Source organism: Siniperca chuatsi, unplaced genomic scaffold (genome assembly GCF_020085105.1).
Source record: "Siniperca chuatsi isolate FFG_IHB_CAS unplaced genomic scaffold, ASM2008510v1 Contig00094, whole genome shotgun sequence".
NCBI lineage: Eukaryota > Metazoa > Chordata > Actinopteri > Centrarchiformes > Sinipercidae > Siniperca > Siniperca chuatsi.
In genome coordinates, this window is record NW_025322568.1 from 1 (window position 1) to 25,634 (window position 25,634).

The 25,634-nt window shown below is 37.1% G+C and overlaps 1 long non-coding RNA gene and 3 gene segments (V, D, J or C); all 4 read left to right on the forward strand.

Moving 5' to 3' along the window:
- Nucleotides 1-498: 498 nt before the first annotated feature.
- Nucleotides 499-2,253, forward strand: LOC122872728. Its single transcript, XR_006377270.1, has 4 exons — nt 499-556; nt 1,435-1,590; nt 1,871-2,031; nt 2,112-2,253. It is a non-coding gene; the product is annotated as an uncharacterized LOC122872728 (long non-coding RNA).
- Nucleotides 2,254-4,653: 2,400 nt separating this feature from the next.
- LOC122872729 lies at nt 4,654-6,966 on the forward strand (the record flags this gene model as incomplete). The annotated part of the segment is given in 2 exon segments: nt 4,654-4,696; nt 6,668-6,966. Coding segments are annotated over 2 exon segments (342 nt in total), but the record flags the coding sequence as incomplete, so codon positions are not given.
- A 202-nt stretch (nt 6,967-7,168) lies between these two features.
- LOC122872726 lies at nt 7,169-10,946 on the forward strand. The segment is given in 6 exon segments: nt 7,169-7,239; nt 7,348-7,484; nt 7,609-7,920; nt 8,064-8,378; nt 8,951-9,105; nt 10,212-10,946. Coding segments are annotated over 6 exon segments (1,005 nt in total).
- Nucleotides 10,947-16,888: 5,942 nt separating this feature from the next.
- LOC122872727 lies at nt 16,889-17,950 on the forward strand. The segment is given in 2 exon segments: nt 16,889-17,060; nt 17,151-17,950. Coding segments are annotated over 2 exon segments (576 nt in total).
- The last annotated feature ends 7,684 nt before the right edge of the window (nt 17,951-25,634 follow it).

Below are 25,634 nucleotides of genomic sequence, written 5' to 3' on the forward strand. Positions count from 1 at the left end.
AGACTGAGCTTAATAATGAAGCAGCCAACTTAAATAATGTATTTGTCAACATGTTGCACAAATTATACTGAAACATGAAAGAGGGACTCTTGGAGGAATGACTCATGTACAGTAAACATTCATTCTCCAGTTTCGCCAAACAGTAACTGAGATCCAAGTCAGATCCAGTTCCACACTGTGAGGAGGAGTCAATGCAAAACTCAGATGTCTTCCACCTCTACTTATCTGACTGCAGAGAGGATGACAGAGAACAGTGGACACACAGTTTAACATGATGGACTATAGGAAAGGACTGCTGCTTTTAACTCTCTGCTGGGCAGGTGAAGATCTTCACTCATCTTAATTTTAAGTAGCTTTTATTTTTGTCAACAGCTTATTTCACTTGATGTTTTTAATCCTCTTAACAGGTGTTGATGGTCAGACTCTGACAGAATCTGAACCAGTGGTTAAAAGGCCTGGAGAATCTCACAGATTGACCTGTACAGCCTCTGGATTCACATCTGTTTGTAAAAGAGGAAATATACACAAATGAGACATCTCCTGGACAGGTTGACAGGTATTGCAGAACACAACCATCTTTCTATATTTTCAAGTTCCCCTCCAGACATGTTTTAAAGTATGTAATAATACTGCTATGATTAATATTTTGTTTAATATGGGTTTCCCACTTAAAAGTAAAAATAAAATCTCTGAAAAGGGGCTGGAAGCACATCTACTCTTCTTATTACCTAGTAGATAGTGGAAGGAAGCTCAGGTCCTGTTTACATCCAAAAACTGCACACTCTACCTTGTTTGCTGTCAAAACTTTCACTTCACTAACTTAGTGCAAACTCTCGCTCTCTGTACTCACAAGTCCGCTCTGCGCTGGAGGTTTCAGGTTTCTTTGCCCGTGGCATTGCTGTTGGCTTTCGAATTTGTGACGTCCCAAATCTAGCTTGTTTGAATCCCAGATTTTAGGGAAGTGTACACACATCTCCCCCTTCAGTAGAGGAATGTGAAAACACCTCTCTAGTGACAAACTTTGCACGGATACAAGTCAGTAAAGTCAAGGTCTGACATTTTAGGGAACTCAAACATAAGAAAAACACATTTTTAGTGGAGGGGATCTTTAAGGATTCACCACTGAGTTACATTTACTTGAAATAGAAATGAGTTGCAGTCCCCTCTTTAAAACCCTAGAGGGCAGACAAGGACTAACTGCATTTTTAATACTGATCCCAGTAATGGCCTTACATGGAACATACATGGATGTAATGGCAGTGAGGAAACCACTAACACACTTACAATTAATATTTCCATCCGTCCTCAGAGTGTCTGTGATGGTTTCCTCACCCTGTCAACACAAATGCAATTTAGGTAAAATGGCTACTTTTTCAAGTGCTCATGTGTGCTCATGTGTTTGTCTGTACATGTGTTTCGACCTGTCTTGTTCAGTGAGCGCTGAGAAAAGCTCCACCCTGTGACCATGAAAAAGACAAGCGGTTTGGAAGATGGACTGAATCCTGATACGACTCCTCACTTCTGGCCATAAAATGGCTGAAAGATTCATCACAATACTCAGTTCAGTTGAGCTGTGTGCCATTAATTCATGTAAGAAATGGATCATATGTTGCTTATACTGTCTGTTCGTTACAAGCTGTGTGCTCGGAATCAGGCACCAAATGCTGGATCCACTCAGTTCTCAGTTTATTTTGTGTGTCTCGTCCAACCAGCCCTGAAACCGCAATTAAAAAACACATATAATGAGCAAATATTCGGCAGAACACTCCTGTAATTAATATCTTAATATAATAAACAAAAATACCTTCTGAGTAAATAGATCAAATCCCTTCAGTTGATAAATATCAATTTTATTCTTCTTATTTTTCAGCACTGTGAGGCGGAGCCAATGCAAATCTTGATCTCTTCCATCTTTATTTATCTCACTGCAAACTGAGGAAGAGAGACCAAACCACTGACCAGACATGCAACACATTTTCAGAATGACTTTAGCTACATGTTTAATGTTTCTCATGCTGTCATCCATTTCTGGTGAACACACACTTCTGCTTCTTTTTCTATGTCAAGGTTTCTGTTTGGCTCTGCTCTGATCAGACTGCTTTTCTCCCCAGGTGTTTGCAGTCAGACTCTGGCCGAGTCTGAAGCAGTGGTGAAGCGGCATGGAGAATCCCACAAACTGACCTGTACTTATGCAGGAATATCAGATGATGATGCTGCTATCAGCTGGATCAGACAAGCTGAAGGAAAAGGACTGGAGTGGGTTGCCCACATTTCTGCTCCCAGTGGAAGCACTAAAGCTTATTCCACGTCAGTCCAGAATCGCTTCACCATTTCCAGAGACAACAACATGGACCAGGTGTATCTGCAGATGAACAGCCTGACGACTGAAGACTCTGCTGTTTATTATTGTGCTCGAAAGCCACAGTGACACAGGAAGCCACAGAGCTGTACACAAACCACTGCAGATGTGACTGTGACAGTCACTGATAGAAAGTGTTGTAAAACCACTTTATACAAGCTGTTTTTAAAACACCCCCTAATTCAGAATATCTGATGCATTTCCCCACACTATGCTTCTGTCACAGCTTGTCCTAAACTGAAACAAAGAGCGGAGTTTACACACCATCAGGTTGATCATCTCCTGTTATGAGGCTGAGCAGCACTTTATCTGTAAGAACAATAACAAAGAATTATCTTAGTCTTTCTTGACCCCTCATATCTGCTGATGGCTGCCAAAAAGACCAAATTACACAAAGCTCCAATCAAATTTAAACATTCATCATTGCTTTCATATTTCAGTTTGTATTTATCAATTTTATGACAACATTAATTAAAGTTAGCAGCTAACATAGCGGTCCTATAAGCTGACTCAGTCAAGAATGGGCAGCAGAACGGGCAACGGAACCGGGATCAGCAGACTCCCAGTGAACACGGCCAGACCAGGACCGACAGAGGCCAGTTTGTCGACAGGGAATACAATTACAATACGAGATGATTTACAGCGGCTCAACCAGGACGGGAGAGGACTGAAAGGGGGGTCGTGCATCAGAGAGGCAGCGACAGCGCATAGAGCCAGAATATATGTTTCACATCTAACGCGGTGGATTAAGGATTTAATTCCACCAAACCAGAGTTGGGGATTGTTGGAACAGTTTAAAGACAAACCAAGACGATTTTGGTGAGTTTTATTTTGTTTCTCTCGAGTTTGAATGAAATGTGTTTTACGATGAGTTAACAAGGCGATTAAGCTGCTCTTAGTTCGTTGAAAGAGAGAAATGTGAATTCAGAAGGTGACGGTTGTATTTTTCTGTTTAATAAGGAAAATAGGTGTAAGAATATTTCCTTTGATGACATTTTGTGAGTTTATTTTTTTTATTTATTAGACTAAAAAAGCTAAGAGAGCTTGTGTAACGTAGCGAACTCGCTGCTGGCACACATCTCCCAGCTAGAACTACCTGAGCTGTACTGTCGGACTATCGCCTCTTGAGGCACAAGTGGTATTACAACACAGGACGGGCCCGGGCTAGCAGGTTAGCATGCTAATTTCAGTAGATATCTCTGCAACACAATACACTGACATCATTGACATAACGTCAGAACTGTTACTTCTTCACATTCTGTTGATGAGGTTAGTTCATTTTGTGAATGTTTTAAAATAAAATTCTGGCCAAATCTTATTGCCCCTTTAATGTCATTCGCTATATTATTGATTGTTTGTTTTCATTTTGATGTGTTCAAGTCCCTCAACACGCTGAGAGTTTAAAAGCTTAGTATTTCTTAAATATCTTTAAAAAACAATTAAAACTACTTTAAAATGAGAATGTTCTTGTAGTTTTTTTTAACCAATATAGCTTTTTTAAAGATTATGATGCTACAGTTTTTTCCAACATTATGGTCTGAACAAAGGATGGTAACCACCATTTAGTGGGCTGGTGTTGTATCAATATATTAAAAGTAAATCATTTATATATGTATATATGAGTAATTTTTAATTTCAGTTATTCAGATTAAAATATATACATAAACCATGTCATGGTATATTAATGACATATAATAAATTAAAAAACAATAATAAACTGATTATAAAATATGTATAATGCAAATTCACCAACTAAAACCTTAAATATAGTTTTGTTGATTGGAATTTAAGTTTTGTTTTATTCTCCCTGCTGACAACACAGGTCCCCTGACTCTCCAGTGCAGGAAACAGTGTGTGGTTTTTGTATTAGGGTTTTTCACTGTGATGGCTGGGGGACACGGTGATATAGATCCATACAAAAACCTAAGAGCAGTAATCTGACACTCTCCCTTTCTTGTGATGGAAAAAAAGGACAGGACAAAATATTTCTCATTGGAATATGAGGTAACTACTGTGTTTATCATTTTTAATAAGCAGCTTTGTAGTTAAAAGTCAGTTAATTAGTAGTTTAAAGTCACAGTTAGTGCAGAGATGTAAATGTCATCTTCCAGTAAATCTTTACTTAAAGAACTGATTAAGAATCAACACAAAACGTGTGCTCACAGGACGACACCAGGATATAAAACTGACCAGGATTTCTGTGTATTTCATACACTTAATGAGCTTTTAACACATTTTTCTGGACCGTGAGGTTTTTGTACAAGCAGTGAGTGGAGATGCAGCACTGTGATGTTTTCGACTACTGGGGTCGTGGGACTGAAGTCACAGTATCTTCAGGTAAGACACATTTAAATAATATATTTACTGACTAGTTTATTTTTCTTTTTATAAATGTGATTATTGGTGGTCGAGAAGTTTAACTCATGGTGTTATTTAGGTTCATACTGATGTTGGACAAACTAGAAAACAGAGCAGACAGATGTTTTTAACGCAGCTGTTTCTTAGAAAGCATTTGAAGAAGTTCTTGTTTGGCATTATCACTTAATGCAGGAGGTGGTTTGAGTTGATCTTAAAATGTATTCAGCTGGATTGGAATTGCTGCTGATGAATGTCTGCATCTTTTTATTCACATTATTATTCGATACATTTTATTACTGCGGATATTAATTCTATACCCTGCAGGACCATACCTGCATTTTATTTTGTAAGAAGTTACCATAAATATGAACATAGGAATATATATTTTATTTGTGTGTTTAAATACAGGGTCAGTATGTGTTTCAATTAAACAACTGAACACTGAACAAAGACATAATGAAGTACATATTTATATAGTTTGAAGTATATATAATATATCGTTTCTTTTGAAATACCACAGGGACGACTGACTTTTAAAGGACCGTATACATTTGCACTGCAGGTTCAATTGTTCATCATTTAAGTATGAAGGAATCATTTCACATCAAGTGATCTGTAATTCTTCCCAACCTTCAACCTTCTTAGGTTTTTAGATTTACTGTTAAACAAAAAAATAAGTAAAAATAATACAATATATTAATAATTATTATTACTGTTATAAGGTCTTGATTCCACAAAACAGTGCAGTGGTTTTGGTTTTGAATGTTGGTGGAAGCCGTGGTTTTAACACGCTCAGCTCTAGTCTGTTTATTTGCTGAACACATAAACAAACAAAAACAAATAAATAAAAATACTTTTTTATTGTCTTCAGCTTTATTTTAAACTGTCGACAGTCATAGTTGTTAGTGTGATAACTTGATGATTTCTGTAACTCGATATATTAACATAATTAATGAATCAATATTTATTACTTTATTAGTTACTATTCTCAAATCTTCCTACAATGAGATGTTTTCATATTTACAGTGATGTTTTTTTAGACCCAAAGCATTCCATATAAAATAAATGAATAAGACATTATAAAAATAAGTTGCAATAATTAAAAAATAAATAATATATAGTTCAGTTAGAATAGTTATATTATTGTAGTTATTTGTAAGATTATATATTAAACATTGAACACTTTGGGTCTCCCAATCATTAGCTTTTACATGAGCAATTGATTATCTGTGATATTTATGTGAATTTGTATTTATATGATTTAAACTTTAAAGACCGACTCTGTTCCCTTTGGTTCAGTGCAACTCTGGGAGATAAAGTCACTGCTGGTTGTCTTGCACACGACTTCCACCCAAAGAGTTCTTTCCAGTGGACCGACATGGCAAACATGTTTTAAACTGATTCATTATATTTCACAAAGAGTGCAGTTTTAAATATTAGTGCCATTGAACTCAGATCCAGTCTGTTTATCTGTGTGCTGATCAGAAACAAAAATAATCAATAGGACATTATTTATTAAAATGTAATATTCATTAAAATGATGTTTTGAGCAGATGTCTCTCTCTTCAGTTTCATCATGCAAACAGGCAACAGTCACAGTCGGTGTGCTGCTGTCCTGCGGAGGATTTTTCCATTAGCCATTATATTACCATTCACTTATTAAGTATCATTAAGTAAACCATAAAGTATTTATTTCTAAGATGATTTAGATAAACATGCCGTTGCTGCTGGGAAAGAGTAAAGATAATTTTATGTTTTTTATGTTGGCATGTACTGGTACTGTTTATATTATTGTTATAGTGATTACATAGTTATAAAGATAACAAAGGTGCACGTTATTCTCTCTATTAATACTTGTAATCTGCTTTTAGACAAGCTATTGATCATCTGTAATTTAATTTACCTTTATTGGTATTTACATGTTTTGACATTTATAAAACTCTTTCACAGTAACAGTTGCATCACCGACTCTGTTCCCTTTGGTTCAGTGCAACTCTGGGCCTGCAGATAAAATCACTGTTGGTTGTCTTGCACGCGACTTCTACCCAAAGAGTCTTACTTTCCAGTGGACCAATTCCAGTGGGAGCGCCCTGACTTCTGAGAATTATCCTCCAGCTGAGAAAAACAACAAATATACAGGAGTCAGTTTGGTCCAAGTATCCAAATCTGACTGGGATTCAAGGAAGTCTTTCAAATGTTCAGTACACTCACCCTGGAGGCCCCAACATCTGAAAGTGCACAGTATGTGAATTTTCAATTTGCTAACATGTCTCTCTAATGCCTGAGCAAATCATGCATCAGTATGTCCTCCCCATTCAGCTTGCTTTTATCTATGAATGTTCAGCAATATTTATTCCCTCATTTTATCCTCATCTGTCTGAAACATACATTTTTCCTTTGAGACAAATTATCAAATGAAGGTGTGAATAAAGCATGAATCAATTAAAATGGATGACTGTATTTCTGCTCTTTCTTGCCACCTGCCTCAGAGCCTCCAAAAGTGACTTTGGTATCGGTGCCAAGTGAAGACACTCAGGCCCTGGTGTGTACGAGTGAGGGTTTTCTTCCATGGAACAATTGACTCATTCAAATGGAAAAAGAATGCAGACTCTGTAACTACATTCACTAAGTCCCATCCAAAAAACTGGAGAGTTACATTCAGCTGTCAGTGTCCTGAAGGTCAAAAACACAGACTGGGACAGTAAAGCTGTTTATACCTGTGAGGTGACTTACAGCGGAACACAATATAAAAAGAAGGCCTCAAAAGGTGCAGTGCTATTGCAGTTATCACTAAATAGTGACATGAAGTAGTTTATGCTGGAACTTGACATAAATGTGAAGTCTACAGTTTTTCTTATCGTGCAGATGTTCTGTTGCTCTCTTTTATGTAGCTCCTATCACAGTGACACTGAACCAACCAAGTCCCAAAGGAATTTTCAGCAACAACCAGGCAGAGTTGGAGTGTATCATTACTGGACAGGACGAGACCATTGTAAATGAAATTAAAGTCACTTGGCAAATTGATGGACAAGATGTGACCGACAACATTACTGAAACAACAAAGTCTGTTGATGGTCAGCGCATCAAAACCAGCACGATGACTCGTAGTCGCACTGAGTGGCAGAGAGTCAACAAAGTGCGCTGTTCTGCCATTAGAGACGATATGACTCCAGTTATTCAAGATCTGACTGTCCACAAAGGAGGTATGTTACTGAGGGATGGAGACTCACTGGTAGAACAGTAATCTGTAAGTCTGGGGAGGCAGCCAACTTACACACACAAACACGTCATAATCTATGTATAGCAAACATAAAGCTTATATATACCTCGCTGGTGTTTCTTTCAGATGGGCGTGAGCCAAAAGTGACAGTCCACGTCCTCACAGAGGAGGACATCAACAAAGGAGCTGAGGTCACTCTGGTGTGTCTGGTCTCCAGTCCTGTGATGCAGGATTACTACATCGCCTGGTCAGAAGATGAAACCAACATCTATACTGATGGCATTAACTTCCCCCCACAGAAGACCCAACAAGGCTACTCAGTTACAAGTGTTTACACCACCACCAAGGAAAAGTGGAACAAGTTCAACATGTTCAACTGCAACGTCTGGCCTGCTGGCAGCAATGACTCCATGAAACCCCGAGGAGTGTCTAAGTCCCAGGGTAACTCGATTGAATGTAGAAAATAGTAGATTCAGCTTTAAACGTGGTATTGTGTGCTGATGTGTTGCTCTGTCTGTGTGTGTACTCTCTGCCACGGGAACCTGTGCACTCTGTGATGTCATCAGTCTTTGTGATTGTAAAAATAACAGTCAACATGTCAATTTAGTTTTGTTTGTCATCATATTGTGTTCCAATCTGTCTTTGTCACATTGTCTAACAGCTTGAGAAGTGTGCTGACTGTTTCAAATAAATGTTGCATGGAGACACTTTTGTTACATGTTCATGAATGACTTCAATATTTAAAAACAAACTGAAAAGCAAGCACGAAGTCACAGTAGTATACTGTACTGTTCCACTGTTCAACTGGAGAAACGTCCACACACGACGTGTGATCAAAGAGTGGATAATGCTCGATTCCAGTTTATGAGCACTATTCAAGAGAGACAAAGACGTCTATATGTTATCTTAATATAAAAGCATTGTTAACACACACACACACACACACACACACACACACACACACACACACACACACACCTCTCATCTAACCACCTATACCTTCCTCCTCTTAGATTTTCCTCCAGAGTCAAAACTGGGTTTTGCTCTGAGCTGCACAGAGGATGCTATTGAAGAGGATGAGTTCAGCAGTCTGTGGTCCACAACCTCCTCCTTCATATTCCTCTTCATATCCTCTCTCTTCTATAGCATGATATTCAGCCTGGTCAAGGTAAACATGCAAGCTTTTTCTGCATTTCAGTTATACTAAGGACTAAAGACTGTACAAGATATAAGACAGGATTTATATATTCACTGAAAATAAGTAAACAGTTTGACCAAGGACGGTACAAGTTAGAAAATAAAGCCCAGGCATGTGAACAATAAAAATGCCAATTTTGACCGACTCATCTTTGCATAGTTTTTCTGTGGGTGCGACAGTTTCTTCCCATCTGCACAGACAAGAATGTGCAGGAGAAGAAAAGACCAGAGATATGAATGTGAAAGTTAGTGATTTTCTGTCTGTGCTTGTGATGGACTGCCAACTTTTCCAGGTTTGTCCAGTTTGTGCAGTGCACATGATCCTGAAAAGGGAGACCATTGTAATGCAAATCAATGCATCAGTTTAGTTTAATAAAGTTAGACAAAAGAGACAAAAAATAAGAAAAATCAAACATAATTGATTATCTAAGTTACCTGGCACCAAATCATTCTTTCTGACTGGTGAATTGCTCTCTCTGGCTAGAACAAACCTCATGTTGAGAAACATGTGGTATTACAGGTGTATTGTGTTGATTTGGATGGACACAATCACACAGTAAAGTGGTGTGAAATGCATCACGTTCAGTTCACTAGCTCTGTTCTGAACAGAGTTTATTGGCACAGCCAACCAGCACAGGTGAGACTGATCAACATTTAGCAGCAGCAGAGTGGAGAGCGTCTCCAACCACAGAAAATGTGCTGGTTTGTTTTAATGCTCCACTGCACAAACTGATATATCAACACTTTATTGAATTAAACACATTACAGATACCATCTTTAAGTAACAAATCACAGGCAGTTCCAGTTACTGGGTGTATGACGATAAACCTTTTTTTCACCATTCATCCAGTCCAGCAGTTAATATAATTGTTATAGAACACCAGTCGCCTGCAGCAAACCTGCTGGCCACAACTATCTGCTGTACTGAAGACACAGAGATCATTTGGGTGTCAATTCTCCAGCTGGGTGAAACTCCAGATTGAAGTGATCAGTCAAACCTCACCACTGTTTAACACTCTGTATTTGATAAGTGAATCTAATATATTGATTTTAATTTCAATTTTAATTTTTTTTCAGATGAAGAGACGATAAAGGATGAGATGGATGCACAGCGCAGACGACTACAGGTCTTCATTTGTTTTTTTGTCTTTTTTAAAACATGTACATTATCGATGATCTACTGTACATCTGCTAAATGAAATGGTCGTCATATATAATGATTAACTAAACACTGAAAATGGATTTCTCTGTAACCTGTAGAAAAATCTAAAATACAACTGCAATTGTTGATATGAATACATTTGGATTGTTGTTACATTATGATTACAGAGGTTCTTGATTACTTTTCATTAAAATGTGTTAGTGAAGTGTAGCATTAACTTGTCATTGATATGTAAATAACAAATTGTACTGTAGTAGAAACAGAAATCTTTGCTTTTCATGTTTGGTCATTTTGTTGATCATATTTGCTTTCATCATTAATTCTATAGATATGATACTTACAATAGATGAGATTTGTACAGACACAAACATTAAAGGGAGTTTGAATATGAGTCATAGTGTGCTTGTGATCAACATAAAAAGCTTCTGAGGATTTTGTTCACAACATCTAAAATAACACCACATCAAGTCAATGTACTGTAAACTTCTGTTATCAGTTAAGCTCTGAAGGTTTTTCAATTTCCTGGAGTTTCTAAACATATCATCTTTAGAGAGTCACTTCCCCTCTCTCTGCACCTCTGGGACCACACCTGTAGCAGTGAAACTTTGTAGAAACCGTCAGAGCTACGAATAAACTTCCTCGAAGCAAGAGACTCATCTTTCACTGTGTTTATTTGCATATCAGCATGTATCCAGGCGTGAAGCGGCACACATGCATACAGCAGACACACATCCTCACACACAAAGGCAACACAAACTATCTTCAGAAAAGTGTCATCGTAAGCATTTTTCACAACTGTGAAACACCATGATGAAGCTTGATGAGATATCAAATACAAGTACAAGTATATTTGTGTGTTATGTTGTTTGTTCTGCTGTACGCTGCAGAGCTGTAAGTTCATGGCGGATATAGAGATGGATAGTTTCATATCAGTGTTCTTGGTATCTACAGCATCATGGCAGCACACAGCAGAAGGAGCTGGAAGTTTTTGAACATGATTCACTTTAATTCATTCTAACATAGCTGATGAGCACTTTCAGGCTGCCAACTGTATCATCTCTCCCCCTGTGTTTCTTGCTGGTCCCTGATTAGTTACACATGTCAGGCGGTTACTTCAAACAGAGGATAAAGACAGGATCAAAAGCTCTAAATTGTGGGCGCACTTTAGCGAACTGAATGAAGACACAGCAGAGCAATATATAAGCAGTTGCGTTTAAGGGCAGTAACAACATAATGAAAGATTTAGAGAAACTGAATATCATAAATTTACAGAAATGTGGCATTTAGGCACATTTAATGTATAATTTTTATTATTATCTTTATTAATTATTTGTTCACTAACAATATATTCTATTATTATATATTTCACCCTCTTTTGCTGCTCTAATTAACCATTTTAACCACAGCGATTTTGAAAGGCCCATCTGATATATTATTATCTAGGTTACTTTTAATGTACATGTGAAATGAGCTTTGCACAGCTTGAACTACTAGGGGCTGATAGATGACCTACTTCTTCTAAACGAACTCAATACATGTATATATTTATTTATTTAATTCTTTAAATTTATTTGTTTATTATTATGACATTAGTATAGTATGTTTATAAAATAAAACTTTATTTAAAAATATTAAAATGACTTCATGTCCTTCTTGACAATAATATCAAGCTACCAGATGAACAATTTCACTTCATAAGATGTTTAATAAAGTCAGCTTGTTGATGTGCTTGAGGGACATTTTGGTTTACATGCCAGCTGGTTAATAGAAGTCAGAAAAGTGAGTGAAGACTACCATCTAGCGGCAAAGGCTTTGTGAGGATTAAGTGATCTGTCACTTGGTCTTGATGCAGTAAATGGAAAGGACGTGTGATTAGAAACACAAAACACTCGTATGTGAGAAGATTACAAGATACTGTTTTATTTTTCTGACAGATTTATGGCAATTGCTAGTAAAAAAAAAAAAAACATTACAAAGTCAATACAAAAAACTAGTGGTGAGATTTGAAAGACGTCACCAGGCTCAGAAGAGGAATCAAAATGATGCTGTTGCTGAAATACAGACACACTAATAAATTCCAAACATTTAGTAAGGCTGCGATTCATCTACCACTGAAAAAACATCTGCATCTATTTGCCTTCTCATGAAATAATACTAATAAGGACATTAAAAAGCACACACCTAACACCAACACCAGAAGACGTGGAAGCAGACGGCGCTGATTCGGCCCATGTCTCCCTATTCCAGGGTCAGCTGCAGCCAAATGCATCCTTGGATGGATTTCTTTTCAAAACAGTCCATTTGCCATAATGCAGTAGTAGTTCAGTGAACGTCAGGTTCAGCTTTAATGACCACACAGCCGCCCTCCCTGTTTGCTCTTTGATGTAGAAGCTGCTTCATTTGAGGCTTTAATAAGATGGAATCATATTATGCTAAAAAAAGCTTTAAAAAACATAGATAATTAATCTTTTTATTATTCTTAATATTTTTATTTTTGGAAAATACAAAAATAAAAATAATAATTTCTCTCCTTTTTCTAATTCAATAGAAAACTCCAGTGTTTTAAACCATGATGTCAGAAAGCCGTGTGGTCTCTTGCAGGTGTGGTAAGGTTTTTGTAAGAGCGTGTGTCACTGTGGTTACTACAGTAGTAGCTGGGGTTACAGCACAGTGTTACACACCGTAACAAAAACCATGTTGTGAGACTCCTCTGTATCTCTCCTGTTAATCGTAAGGTAAGCAAAGCTGCAGATGAATGGCCAATGAGAACATTAGATTTCTGGCAAAGGATGCATTGGAATTGTTAAATTACATTTCTTACAATTATGGAAATAGCACAGTAATGAAAGTCCTATAAGACAAGTGACTGACTGTGTTTATATGCGGAGAGTTCTGTTCTTAACTCGACTCTCCATAGATCAAACTGAGTCAACGCACACAATGTCACAGTTATAAAATCTAATTCAGTTCAGCATATTTGCCCTGTAATGTGAAGTTAAGTGTTTGTTGACCCTGTGACACTGCTGATTTAACTCTGTGGTCATTCATGGAGCAATAGTGGTGGTGTTGCATTTCATTGTTCTGAGAAGTGTTAGATATTTACTTTAATATATTATTTTACCATCTCTTCAAACTGTTCATGTTAGTTTAATGAAAACACAAACAGTCTTTACACATTCACATTCTGAGGTTAATTAAAAAAATACATAGTGCACATTTTAACTACAAACCACAAAACTCTTCATCTATGATTTTGTAAAAGCCATGAAAATGACCTTTAATCTTTCCTTTGTAATTTTAGTTGTCAGTGAAAGGGTAGTTAATGTTAATATACAGTAAAATGTGGGCTTCTATACAATACAGTATATATATGCTATATACTATAGCACATAACAAAACCTCATAAATACAATATTATGTCTTTGCTGACACTGCAAGAAGCAGACAAAAATTCACCATGATAATAAAGTTATTAAGACTTTAATTATTGATACATGTTGAGCATTCAAAATCTAATTATCATTCCTGCCATTGAACAATGAGAATTCATAAAAACAAAAACAGGTACTTACAGGTCATTTACAGTCCCACAATAATTTTGATTTAGAATGATTTAAATGAAAAGAACCACCGCTGCTGTATTGTGTATTGCATAAGCAGGTATGACAGCTACACTGGCAAAGGTTTTTGCATTGTGGTGTATCACTGTGTACGGGGGGTGGGCACAGTGATTCACACAGTTACAAAAACCTCTTAAGAGAGTCAAAGGTCTTTTATACTGTAAATAAAAAGTGTATGTAAAGCTGTGGCTTCATTAAAATACAGTCAGTCACTTTAAAGACTGAATAAATTACTGGGAAGCCTTTTTATATCACTGATATGATCACCTGTAGCACTATTACTGTGGTCACCCAACCTCTGGATGACATGCCTGGAAAAATATACTTGGTATGAGATATGTATCCTCCTGTTAGAGATTATTGATCTTTTTTATGCTACAGTAGTTTTATTTCTCGTTCAAATATGTCATGTAATTTGTTTTACTGCACAAATGTAAATAACTGTATATGTATTTGTTTTATTCTTGAGATATTGAAGCCCTTTGTATGAATGTATACAATGTATACAAATTTTCCACTCCTGCATGAATAAATAATAAGCAGAAACATTAACAATGCTGGTTCCTTTCACAAAATGAAAAACTCTCTAGTTAAAGGTAACAGCATTTGTGTGTCGTGATAGTCAGGGTGCAGGGTGGAGTTTTTGTATGGGGTTATATCACAGTGCAGTATTACGGCCACAGTGATACATCCTGTGACAAAAACCTCTTCCACTGAGAAGGAAATATGGTGCTGATATAGAAAACAAGTAGGTGAGAAATATATCCAACAAGACTTATGAAATGCAAAGATGTTTAACCACATGTTCACCATCTTAGTTTAGCACGTTAGCATTGAAACATTTGCTAATTAACACAAATTAGCAAATGCAGCTACTGCTGACCGGAATGTCATTAGTTTTACAGGTATTTGGTCATAAACCAAAGTATTGGACAAATTAAAACACTGACCTGCTTGTCAGGAAAAGTTGGGGATCACCAAAGTCATCAGGATTCATCGTCTGGGGACCATGAATGTCTGTACAAAATTTCATCCTAATCCATCAAATAGTTGTTGAGATATTTCAGCCTGGACCAAAGTGGTGGACAGATCGACCAACAGACCAACTTTGCCACAGAGCCGTGCTGCTAGCATGACTAAAAATCACCAAAGTGTGACAAATGGGATTTTCAAAAACAGAATAATTATGGTTCAAAGGGTGAAATTAAAAATAAAATGGAGGAAAAGTAGAATGCTGTTCCATGATTATTCCTGCTGATCACATACTGTACAATAAACTAACTGCACCGTATCAGCAAAAGGTTTTTGTATGAGTCTGTGACACTGTGTATGGGGGCAGCCACAGTGATATATGGTAATACAAAAACCTGTCCTATACTGAACTGAAGCACAGAGTCACTATGCCTCAGGACAAAAGAGAAGCAACCGGGCTAAGCTAGAAGACAGCAGCTAAAGTTAGCAGCAGTTAGCTGTTACTTTGACAACAAGTAAAGCATTTGTCCATCAGGAAACTCGTAAATCACCCAGAGTTGAAGAAGAGGAGCCGGAGGACATTAGAGGGAAAATATTCTGATATGATCCAGTTCCATCCAACTCTGTGAATAAAGTTGTGTTTTTGTACAGTAGTGAGCCCTGGCCCCAAGAAACACCTATTTTTAACTCATTTTTCCAGCCTTGTCTCATGTGTGGTCTGATAAACAGTAAATTTATCAAATGTAGTGCCACATATCGACATATCCTACCAAGCTAGCTGCTATATGTTGTCCTTGGAGGAATAAAAGTAGAAGAATGCAAAATAACTTAAATACAGTGTGTTGAAGAATTTATTTGCAACGAATTGAGTGCAAATTACAGATCTTGCAGAAGTGCAGCAAAAGTCACATGTAAAGAGTGGTTTACAGCCCATCCCAGGATGGCGTCACGTTTCCTTCCACCTCACTCTCCTCTCCATTCCTCAACACCATAGATGAAATCTTTTCCTCATGGAGGTGGAAAGTTTATCATCACCAGCCACATGATTAGATGTCCCTCTTGGACACAAGGGGTGCTGGAAGTCTGGACATATCTGCAGAAGATTGTCAGGGATGGAATAGCAAGTGTAAAAAATTATTATGAGCTATCTATTTATCATCTATTGTCAGTTTTCTGCTCTCAATGATAAGCGATATGTTGAAAGTAATGGAAGCAGAATATTAGTGAACATTCACCTGTTTGTTTGATACATTGTTGTATTAAATGACCACAACCATTAAGCAGATTCTGCATTTAACAATGGAGCAAAACTTCAGTTTGCCAATTAGTTTAATGTTGTGTTCAAAACAATTCATTGTTGTGTTTTAACTGCAGAGAAATGTCTAGAAAAGATGTGTAGAGAATTATTTTTTTTTGCATTTTTGTCACACAGGTTTCAGTTCCTGAGCAGCTGTTTTCCTCTGGAGGCTCCAAGTTTCTCTTTTTGTCTGTGTCTTCAAACATCTGCAAACACTGAAACCATTAAAAGTCTTTTATGCAAACCTGCAAACCAGCAGCATCACACTTAGGTTTTCATACTTTTCACATGATCCTGGCTGCTGTCCCTGGATTTCTGTTGCAGCAAATAAATAAGTAAGTACAGAAAGTAAGCAAAAATGAATGCAAATATATTTTCTATTGTTTTGTGTCTTTAACCTCCAATGTAAAGTAGGTAAGCAAATAAATGAATAAATAAATGCTGCAAATACAAAAAAAGCAATTGTATAAGATTTTACATAATGTTTTAACATTGAATTGTTGTCAGTACAATTCATTTAGGCATTAATAGTTGACAGTAAAAGTAAACAGTTGTTTCATTTCTGTAAATGTAGGGACATTTTAAAAATGTTACAACTCAGCGTGCAATGAAATTAAAATATCACATGTAAAGCAGAGGTGATTTCGAGGCATGTTTTCACTCTGCAGATATAATAACAGTCAACAGACTCTTCTATTGGCTCCAGTCAGACCAACATTGATGCTTCATGTGTTTGATTCTATGCAAACTCAGTGACCTTCCTTGTTACTCAGCTATAAAAACTTCCCATCAGGCTGTCAGTGGAGTTCACAGCACGTCAGTTTCAACATCAACCATGTTTTCTGTAGCTCTGCTGCTGCTGTTGGCAGCTGGATGTGAGTCTCTCTGGATTTGTCAAAGTCAGCAGTTCTTCTTTTGCAGTTTAACTTGATAATTTGTTACTAAACATTTTCTTTTTTTAACAGGTGTGAAGTGTGAACAGCTGACACAGCCAGCCTCTGTGACTGTGCAGCCAGGTCAACGTCTGACCATCACCTGTCAGGTCTCTTATTCTGTTAGCAGCTACTACACAGCTTGGATTAGACAGCCTGCAGGGAAAGGACTGGAGTGGATTGGAATGAAATATACTGGAGGCTCTTACTACAAAGATTCACTAAAGAACAAGTTCAGTATCGACTTAGACACTTCCAGCAGCACAGTGACCCTAAACGGACAGAATGTGCAGCCTGAAGACACTGCTGTGTATTACTGTGCCAGAAGAGACACACTGAGAGACAATAATAGGAGAGTCATACAAAAACTACTTCCTCTATTTGCCACCACTGGCAACATTCAGTTGTCTCAGTATCACTTTTTCTTTACAATACTGATCGTGATTAACTGTCAGTTGTGAAAATTCTGAGTAGTGATTGACTGAATATTGAAGTCTTATTTTTTCTTATTTGTCTGCAACTTAAACAAATACAGAGAAATAAGATGTTTTTATTTCTTTTTAAGGAATAATGATCTATGTTTGTGCTTTAGATGATCTAAAAAGACTATTTCCTGTTTCATACAATGCTGCAGATTAAATTCTCCATATTAGTATGATGAAACTGTGTCCACATATCTTCATAAGTACAGGCATGGAGACAATGTGACACAAAAAATTGACCTTTGGGTGACATTTAAACAGAAAAATCTTCCACTTGATTTGCAGATTGTACACCAAAATGATTTTATGAAAAAGATTTTCTTTTACATAACCAAATCCATATAAAATCCTTTTGGCCACTTTTTCTTTGTTTTGTTTTTTTGTTAATATCTTCTTACTTGTCTAACCTGGGATTTAGACAGATATAGAGATGGCAAAAAAAAATAGATTGTTTTTGTTTTACTGTTCATGCGTCTATAATGAATATGAGCAAAAACTCTTTCCATTATGAAAGAAGAGACCAAAGGCAGCAGCATCTTTTCTTTAATCAGTTTCCTTCAGCTGTCTTTTTTTCATGTATCATCACCCACTGCTATCATTGTTCTTTATCTGTTCACTCATGTACATGACCAGCTCACCTTAATGATGCAATGTGTATCATCATCATCATCATCATCATCATCATCATCATCATCATCATCTCTGAATTTTGCTGCTCTCATTGAAGAGAGTAATGAAAGCAGGATGTTAGTGAACATTCACCTGTTTGTTGTTAACATTGTTGTATTAAATGACCACAACCATTAAGCAGATTCTGCATTTAACACTGGAGCAAAACAGCACATTCCACTCAGCTAATTGGCAAACTTCAGTCCACCCTGAACCAGATATGTTTTTAAAAGTTGATTATTTAAATGAAACAGTAAATTATGTTTTCCTCAAAGACACCAGGAATCTGATGGACTTCTTACTTTTAAAATTAAATTAAATTAAATTACTTTCCCAAATTAAATCAATTACACCTGAGATGATCAGTCATTCTTCATTCTTTGTTTTCTCAGTACTTTTGTTATTTTACGTCAGAAAGGAGAGATATAAAATAATTGATTTGATGCTGGGAGCATATGATCACTCCCTGTGCTCTCATCTGCTGCTGTCTACAGTGAGTAATAATAATGATAATAATGTTAGTGCAGCAAGCTCATGGAAAAGTCTGCAATGTCACCTAACAATCTAACAACAGGCAGGGGACACTGAGATGGACAGCCAGATATTGCAGATATGAAGAGAGGGAGATCACTGGAGACAGGAGAAATGCTGGAGACAGGGAGACCATGCGTAATGCCGAGTAACATGGAGAGTCCTAGTCACTTACAAGGTCGGACACATACTGAGGTGAGTGCAGGGCTTATATGCTGGCTGTGATTGGGGTCTAATGGGGAGCAGGAGTGGATGGTTAGTGGATGGTGGAGCCTGGCGTATCCATGACATCGGGTGGAGCTGGACTCTCTGGCGGTGGTGTCAGAGAGGAGGATGCTCACCAAACTACATGCCATCTTGGACAGTGTCTCCCACCCGCTCCATGACGTGCTGGTCAAGCAAAGGAGCACCTTCAGCGGAAGACTCATCCCACCAAAAAGCACCAGAGTGCCACAGGAAGTCATTCCTGCCTGTGGCCATCAAACTCTTTAACTCCTCCCTCTAAGTGTAGTCTGTATGACCCTAGGTCACTAAACTGGACATTGATCATTACATCTCTGCCATAATTTAATAATTGTGCAATATATCCCGTGCAATATTAGTTTTGTCCCATGTTAGTTTTTCTTATTTATTGTTATTGATATTATATACCTCTAGTACTCTCGACAGTACATGCACCTCTGCTTATTACTTATTACTTATTTTGTTACATTGTATTATTATACTGTACTATCATCATCAACCAGTAAACCCACTTGGTACTTGACACTTAGTTCATCTTATACTTATACCGACCTGATACTTAATTTATTTTCGGACCTAATTTTATAGTGTTTATAGTGTATCATATTTTTTTGCTACTACTTTCTCCTGTGTGCACTGACATAAAGGCGAGCTACTGTAACAAAGAGTTTCCCTATGGGGATCAATAAAGTATTTCTGATTCTGATTCTGAAACCTACTCTGTATGAATAAAGGTTAAACAAATAAAATAATAAGACTGAGAGCCTTGACATCAAAATATACCAAGACTTTCACTGCTTTAATTATTGTCAGTACAGTTTGTTTGTTAGTTGTCAGGCTGGAACAGGATTAAGATTTGAAGCATTCATATAATAAAAATGTCCGTTAGTTCATTTATTTTATTTTCATATCAGAAATTCATTGTGCCCCTCCGGCAACTGTCACACACACACAACAAAACATTGTACTACATAAAGAAAGTCAAAAACAGGAAAATAATCTGTATAGGAGAGACTCCTGTAGAGTGAACTCTCATTCTCCAGTTTCAGCAAACATAAGAGACTAAATCTATGTGTTAAAACACAAATATGTAAAAGTTTGTGTATTTTATATATCAGAATGAATGTAGAGTTTCTGTTTGAGGGAATGAGAAAAGTGTTCTTAATATGGCGTCTGTTTCGTGTTGATTTATTCATGGCTTAACAAGACCATACTGAATAGAATTAAAACAGAGGAAAAAAAGATCAGATACACACTCATTTTCTCCCATAGGAGGAGTCAATGCAAAACTCAGATGTCTTCCACCTCTACTTATCTGACTGCAGAGAGGACGACAGAGAACAGTGGACACACAGTTTAACATAGGACTGGACTGCTGCTATTATCTCTCTGCTGGGCAGGTGAAGATCTTCACTGATATTAAACTAACAGCTTTTATTTGTGTCAACAGCTTATTTCACTTTTTTATCCTCTTGACAGGTGTTGATGGTCAGACTCTGACAGAATCTGAACCAGTGGTTAAAAGGCCTGGAGAATCTCACAGATTGACCTGTACAGCCTCTGGATTCACATTCAGCAGCTACTGGATGAACTGGGTCAGACAGGCTCCTGGAAAAGGACTGGAATGGGTTGCAACTATCAGTCCTAGCAGTGCTAGCATCTACTACTCTCAGTCAGTCCAAGGCCGGTTTACCATCTCCAGAGACAACAGCAGACAGCAGCTGTATCTGCAGATGAACAGTCTGAAGACTGAAGATTCTGCTGTTTATTATTGTGCTCGAGACTCACAGTGACTGGAGTTGGTTGAGTAGCTGTACAAAATCCTACAGGACTCATCTTTACTGGGCTGATAGGCCCAATAATGAAGCACATTTTTCTTTTGTTTTTAATGAACACATACTTTTTGATGCACTACATATATTAATAAAAACTATTCCTGAGGAAAGATGATCATTTAACAACAAACATTACAACACAGCAGAAACGTATATTTTAGAAAGGTAAAGACAATAATCTGGTTACTAAAATTATTGTCCATGTACTGTATGAATAAAGGAAATTATTCATCTTCAGTACAACACATCCACTTTTCTCATTCGTCTTAACTGACTGACACTCGAACCATTAACTGAACTTGTGTTTAATACTCCTGCTGGTCATTTACATATTAAGAAGTGATATTTAAAATGTTTTTCCCTAACAAAAGCCATTTGTGAGCTTGTCCTGCATCACTGATTTTAATAAAGATATAGAACAGAACAATAAGCAGATTTTCTTCCTTTGTCAGGAACAGAGGTGTGTGACTCTGATTTATCATCTACATGATTAAATAGAATTAATATTAATTAGGACAAGGGAATATATTTTCACTTATAAGAAAAAAATTGCATTTTATTTACAGAGTGCTTTTCAAGATACTCAAAGGTGCCTTACATGCCAAATTAAATAACCTATAACAACTAAAACAAACCACAGGTGCAAAATAGCTCAGTATATAAGATGAAGTATTGAGAATTGTTTTAAAAAGGTTTTGAGTAACTTCTTGAACATAAGATTGGATCAGCTTGGTCCTGGATGATGGGGACAGGAGGTTGGTGTCAGAGGAACAGAGGCTGCGGGAAAGACTGTGGGGGTGGAAGAGGTTGGAGAGATAAGAGGGTGCCTGGTCATGAAAAAGAGTGATGTGGTCATGAGAGCAGGAGTGAGTGAGCAGGTGAGCAGCAGAGGTCTGGATGTACTGGAGTCTCTTAAGGTCTTTGGAGGGTGTACCATAAAGACTACTATTGCAGGAGTCGAGTCTGGATGTGATGAAGGCATGGATTACAGACCATTTCAAATGTTTATAACAATAAACATAAGAATACTCATTCAGTATAATGTAAAGTGATATAGCAGTAAACAGTGTTGTTGTCACCATGGTAATAACAAAGTAATGTAGCTTAGCATCTACGTTGGCCAGTCACATCACACATTTGGAAGAAAAAAAAATCTTGCGTAATGGTTAACATCATGGTAACATGCTACAAATACTTGTTCATTTTACTTTTAATGTGAAATACTATTTTCTGAGGAGTAATGTTTTGAAAAGATGTAAAACTATTTTCAGTTTCATGCAGTGCGTTACATATACCTAAATGTTCCTGTAATTTATGTAGTTTCACATTTTAAAAATATGTAGTATGTTTACAGTAAAATACTTTGTTTCCAGCGATTTTATATTTTACAACATTCTGTCCTGTTCCTAAATACTCTAAATACTCACAACACAGGCAGCAGTTAAAGTACATCTACTTTCCCTTTTCAAACCTGCAGAGGGAGGTCTATGCAAACTCTGTTGTCAAGAGCCTGACAGCAGAAGATTCTGCTGTTTACTTCTGTGCTCGATAAAGCTCAGTGACTGAAGACAGTGGAGCAGCTGCACAAAAACCTCCACAGATAACAAGTCTGTGGAGTGATCATAATGACATCTGGGTTTTCTAATCAGCAGCATACAAATGTGTTTAAGTTTTAGACAAAAAATACCTATATCTATATACATCTTGTCTGTAATTCTTTACTGTGTTTATATATTTACATCAGTCAAAAATCATCCAAACTAGCTTTGAACAAGTTCTGTACAAAATCCTACAGCACTCATCTTTACTGGACTGACAGATCCTAAGAAAGAATTATATTTTTATTTCATCTTTTGTTGTTGTTGTTTTTTAATAAAATCATGAAATGTGGCCCTGAGAAAGATCATCATTAACCAATAACAATAACCATTAAACACATTAAAACATGTCTTACTGTAATGATCACTTCCCCACAAAACAGCCAAGGACAGCACAACATTCTGCTGAAATCACTGTCGAGGTACAATTAAAAGAAATACTACATATACACATTTCAGCCACATAAATATCGATACATTATCTCGCAGACACACACACACACACACACACACACACACAGTAAAGTAAAGTTAAAGTTAACACTGTAAAATATTGGTAATGATTGGAAAACAGTTTATTATCATTGTATTGAAGGAAACATGTTGAAGGTAAACCTTTAGAGGGCAGTTAAAGTCTTGTTTTTCTCTCCTCTGTCTCTGTAATGAGATAGTTACAGCAGCTCATCTCATTCATCTTAACTAACTGATGCTTGAACCATTAAGTTGAAAAGTTAATCAGAAAAGATAAATTCATTAAACAGACTCGGGTCGGTTCATCATGTGTAGCAAATGTAGAAAGTAGATGTAAAGATGAGCAGCTAGAAGACTGAAGGTTCAGCTGTTTATTGTTGTTCTCATGTGACGGTGATGAAATGATTCATCTCTAAGAATGAATCCGTCTGTGTTTCACCAGAGTTTCCTTGCTGAGCTGCAGAGGAAGGACAGTGATACAGGGAGGGAAGTTGGCACTAAAACAACTAGAACTTAAAGAATCCTAATTATAATGATAATATTAGATAATGATCTAAACAGTTGTTTTACAGAGATGTGGTGTGTTTCTCTTTGAGGAGGAGGAGTCAATGCAAAACTCTGATCTTGTGTACAAAGTCCTGTGATCTAAGCACCTTACAGATATATATTTAACCATATTAGTGTGTTTGTTTCATTGTCTTCATGATGTTACATTAGTCAACTCAATAGGAAACAGTCAAAAGTCATCCACGACCTATTGGCTTTCAATATTGAATGGCAAATTCCACATTTACAAGCAGAAAACTGATCAACAAGACAATGGTTTGATTATTTATTGAAAATGAAGAAGGCAGTCATTCTTTTGGTTCTGACTTTCAGGATGACATTGTGCAGTTACATCTGCAGTCAGTTAATTTCTTGATTAGTAAACGTAGCTTTCACTAGCCTAAACACTGCTGTAGCAGATCTGGCAGTGGGACATTCAGTATTAACGACTGGGACAACATAGACTAGAAATGTTCCTTTTATATTAAGAGGCTTGTTCCAGTGCAGTACCCTGTACAGGTACAATGGGAACCTGCACAGAGTTCAATTGCTGTACCTCAAGTGACCAAAATGTGCTGTTCAACAATCTCACAGTCCTGTAGGCAGATCTGCAGAGAGTAACTATGACACATTAGGAAATGATGGCAATATTAAGAAAATCTTTTCATCTGCCAGCTGGAGGGTGAAACACATGTGGAAGTTTAAGTTATCCACCTAGATCTACACCAGTCATTAACAGCTTCACAAAAGCAGGATCCATTGCAGGACTATTGTATTCTATTGCATTAGGTACAGAGATACATACATTAACTAGTAATTCAAGGTAATTGTTTTCATTATTTGTGGTTTTTGCTCTTTGACAGTGACACAGCAAACATCGACCTGTCCCCATATAATATACTGTAACTGCATCCTCTTTTCTCTCTTTTCTCCTCGAGGAGACCAGACTACAGTACCTTCAAATCGTATTTGTGGAAATGGCATGGTTTACTTTCACTACCAAGCTATAAACATGTATATATATTTAGCACTGTATGTGTTAAAAGCAATGCTATCACATAGGAAGAGAGTAATGTTCACATAACACCACATTAGTTCAAGTCTGCATAAATTGAAATACAGTCTGGTAAAACTACAGTAGGCTCAAGATTTAATTTATCGTCTCAGGCTATTGACCAGCTGGCTGAATTCATGATGCAAACTGAGTTTGCATGTAGTCATAAAGTTGTATATAGTTTCTAAAAGTGAACTGTCCAATGGAGAGCAGCTTAAAAAGAACAAATGAGCTGCTTGAAGCACAGGAACCCTCCCTGTGCTCTGCTGCCCAAAATGTTTACAGGTAGTGATTGAGCCTTGATACCAAACGAAGTTGCATTTCACTTTTTTTTCAATAAGCTTAACACTGTGTCAGTAGTCTCACTTATTAAGTGCAAAACTCAAATGTTTTCCACCTCTACTTATCTGACTGCAGAGAGGACGATAGAGAACAGTGGACACACAGTTTAACATGATGGACTATAGGACAGGACTGCTGCTGTTAACTCTCTGCTGGGCAGGTGAAGATCTTCACTGATCTTAATTTTACATAGCTTATATTTGTATCACCAGCTTATTTCACTAGATGTTTTTATCCTCTTGACAGGTGTTGATGGTCAGACTCTGACAGAATCTGAACCAGTGGTTAAAAGGCCTGGAGAATCTCACAGATTGACCTGTACAGCCTCTGGATTCACATTCAGCAGCTACTGGATGGCCTGGGTCAGACAGGCTCCTGGAAAAGGACTGGAGTGGGTTGCCGCTATTTATGATAGTAGCAACATCTACTACTCTCTGTTTACTTCTGTGCTCGATAAAGCTCAGTTACTGAAGACAGTGGAGCAGCTCCAGAGACGACAGCAGACAGCAGCTGTATCTGCAGATGAACAGTCTGAAGACTGAAGATTCTGCTGTTTATTATTGTGCTCGAGACTCACAGTGACTGGAGTTGGTTGAGCAGCTGTACAAAATCCTACAGGACTCATCTTTACCACAATTATTTCACATGATTAATGTCATTACTTCAAGTAGTCCAAGAGAACGATGCAATACAGTTACACTAAACACTTTGGGAGAACGCCTAATGTTTGAGTAGAAAATATTTCT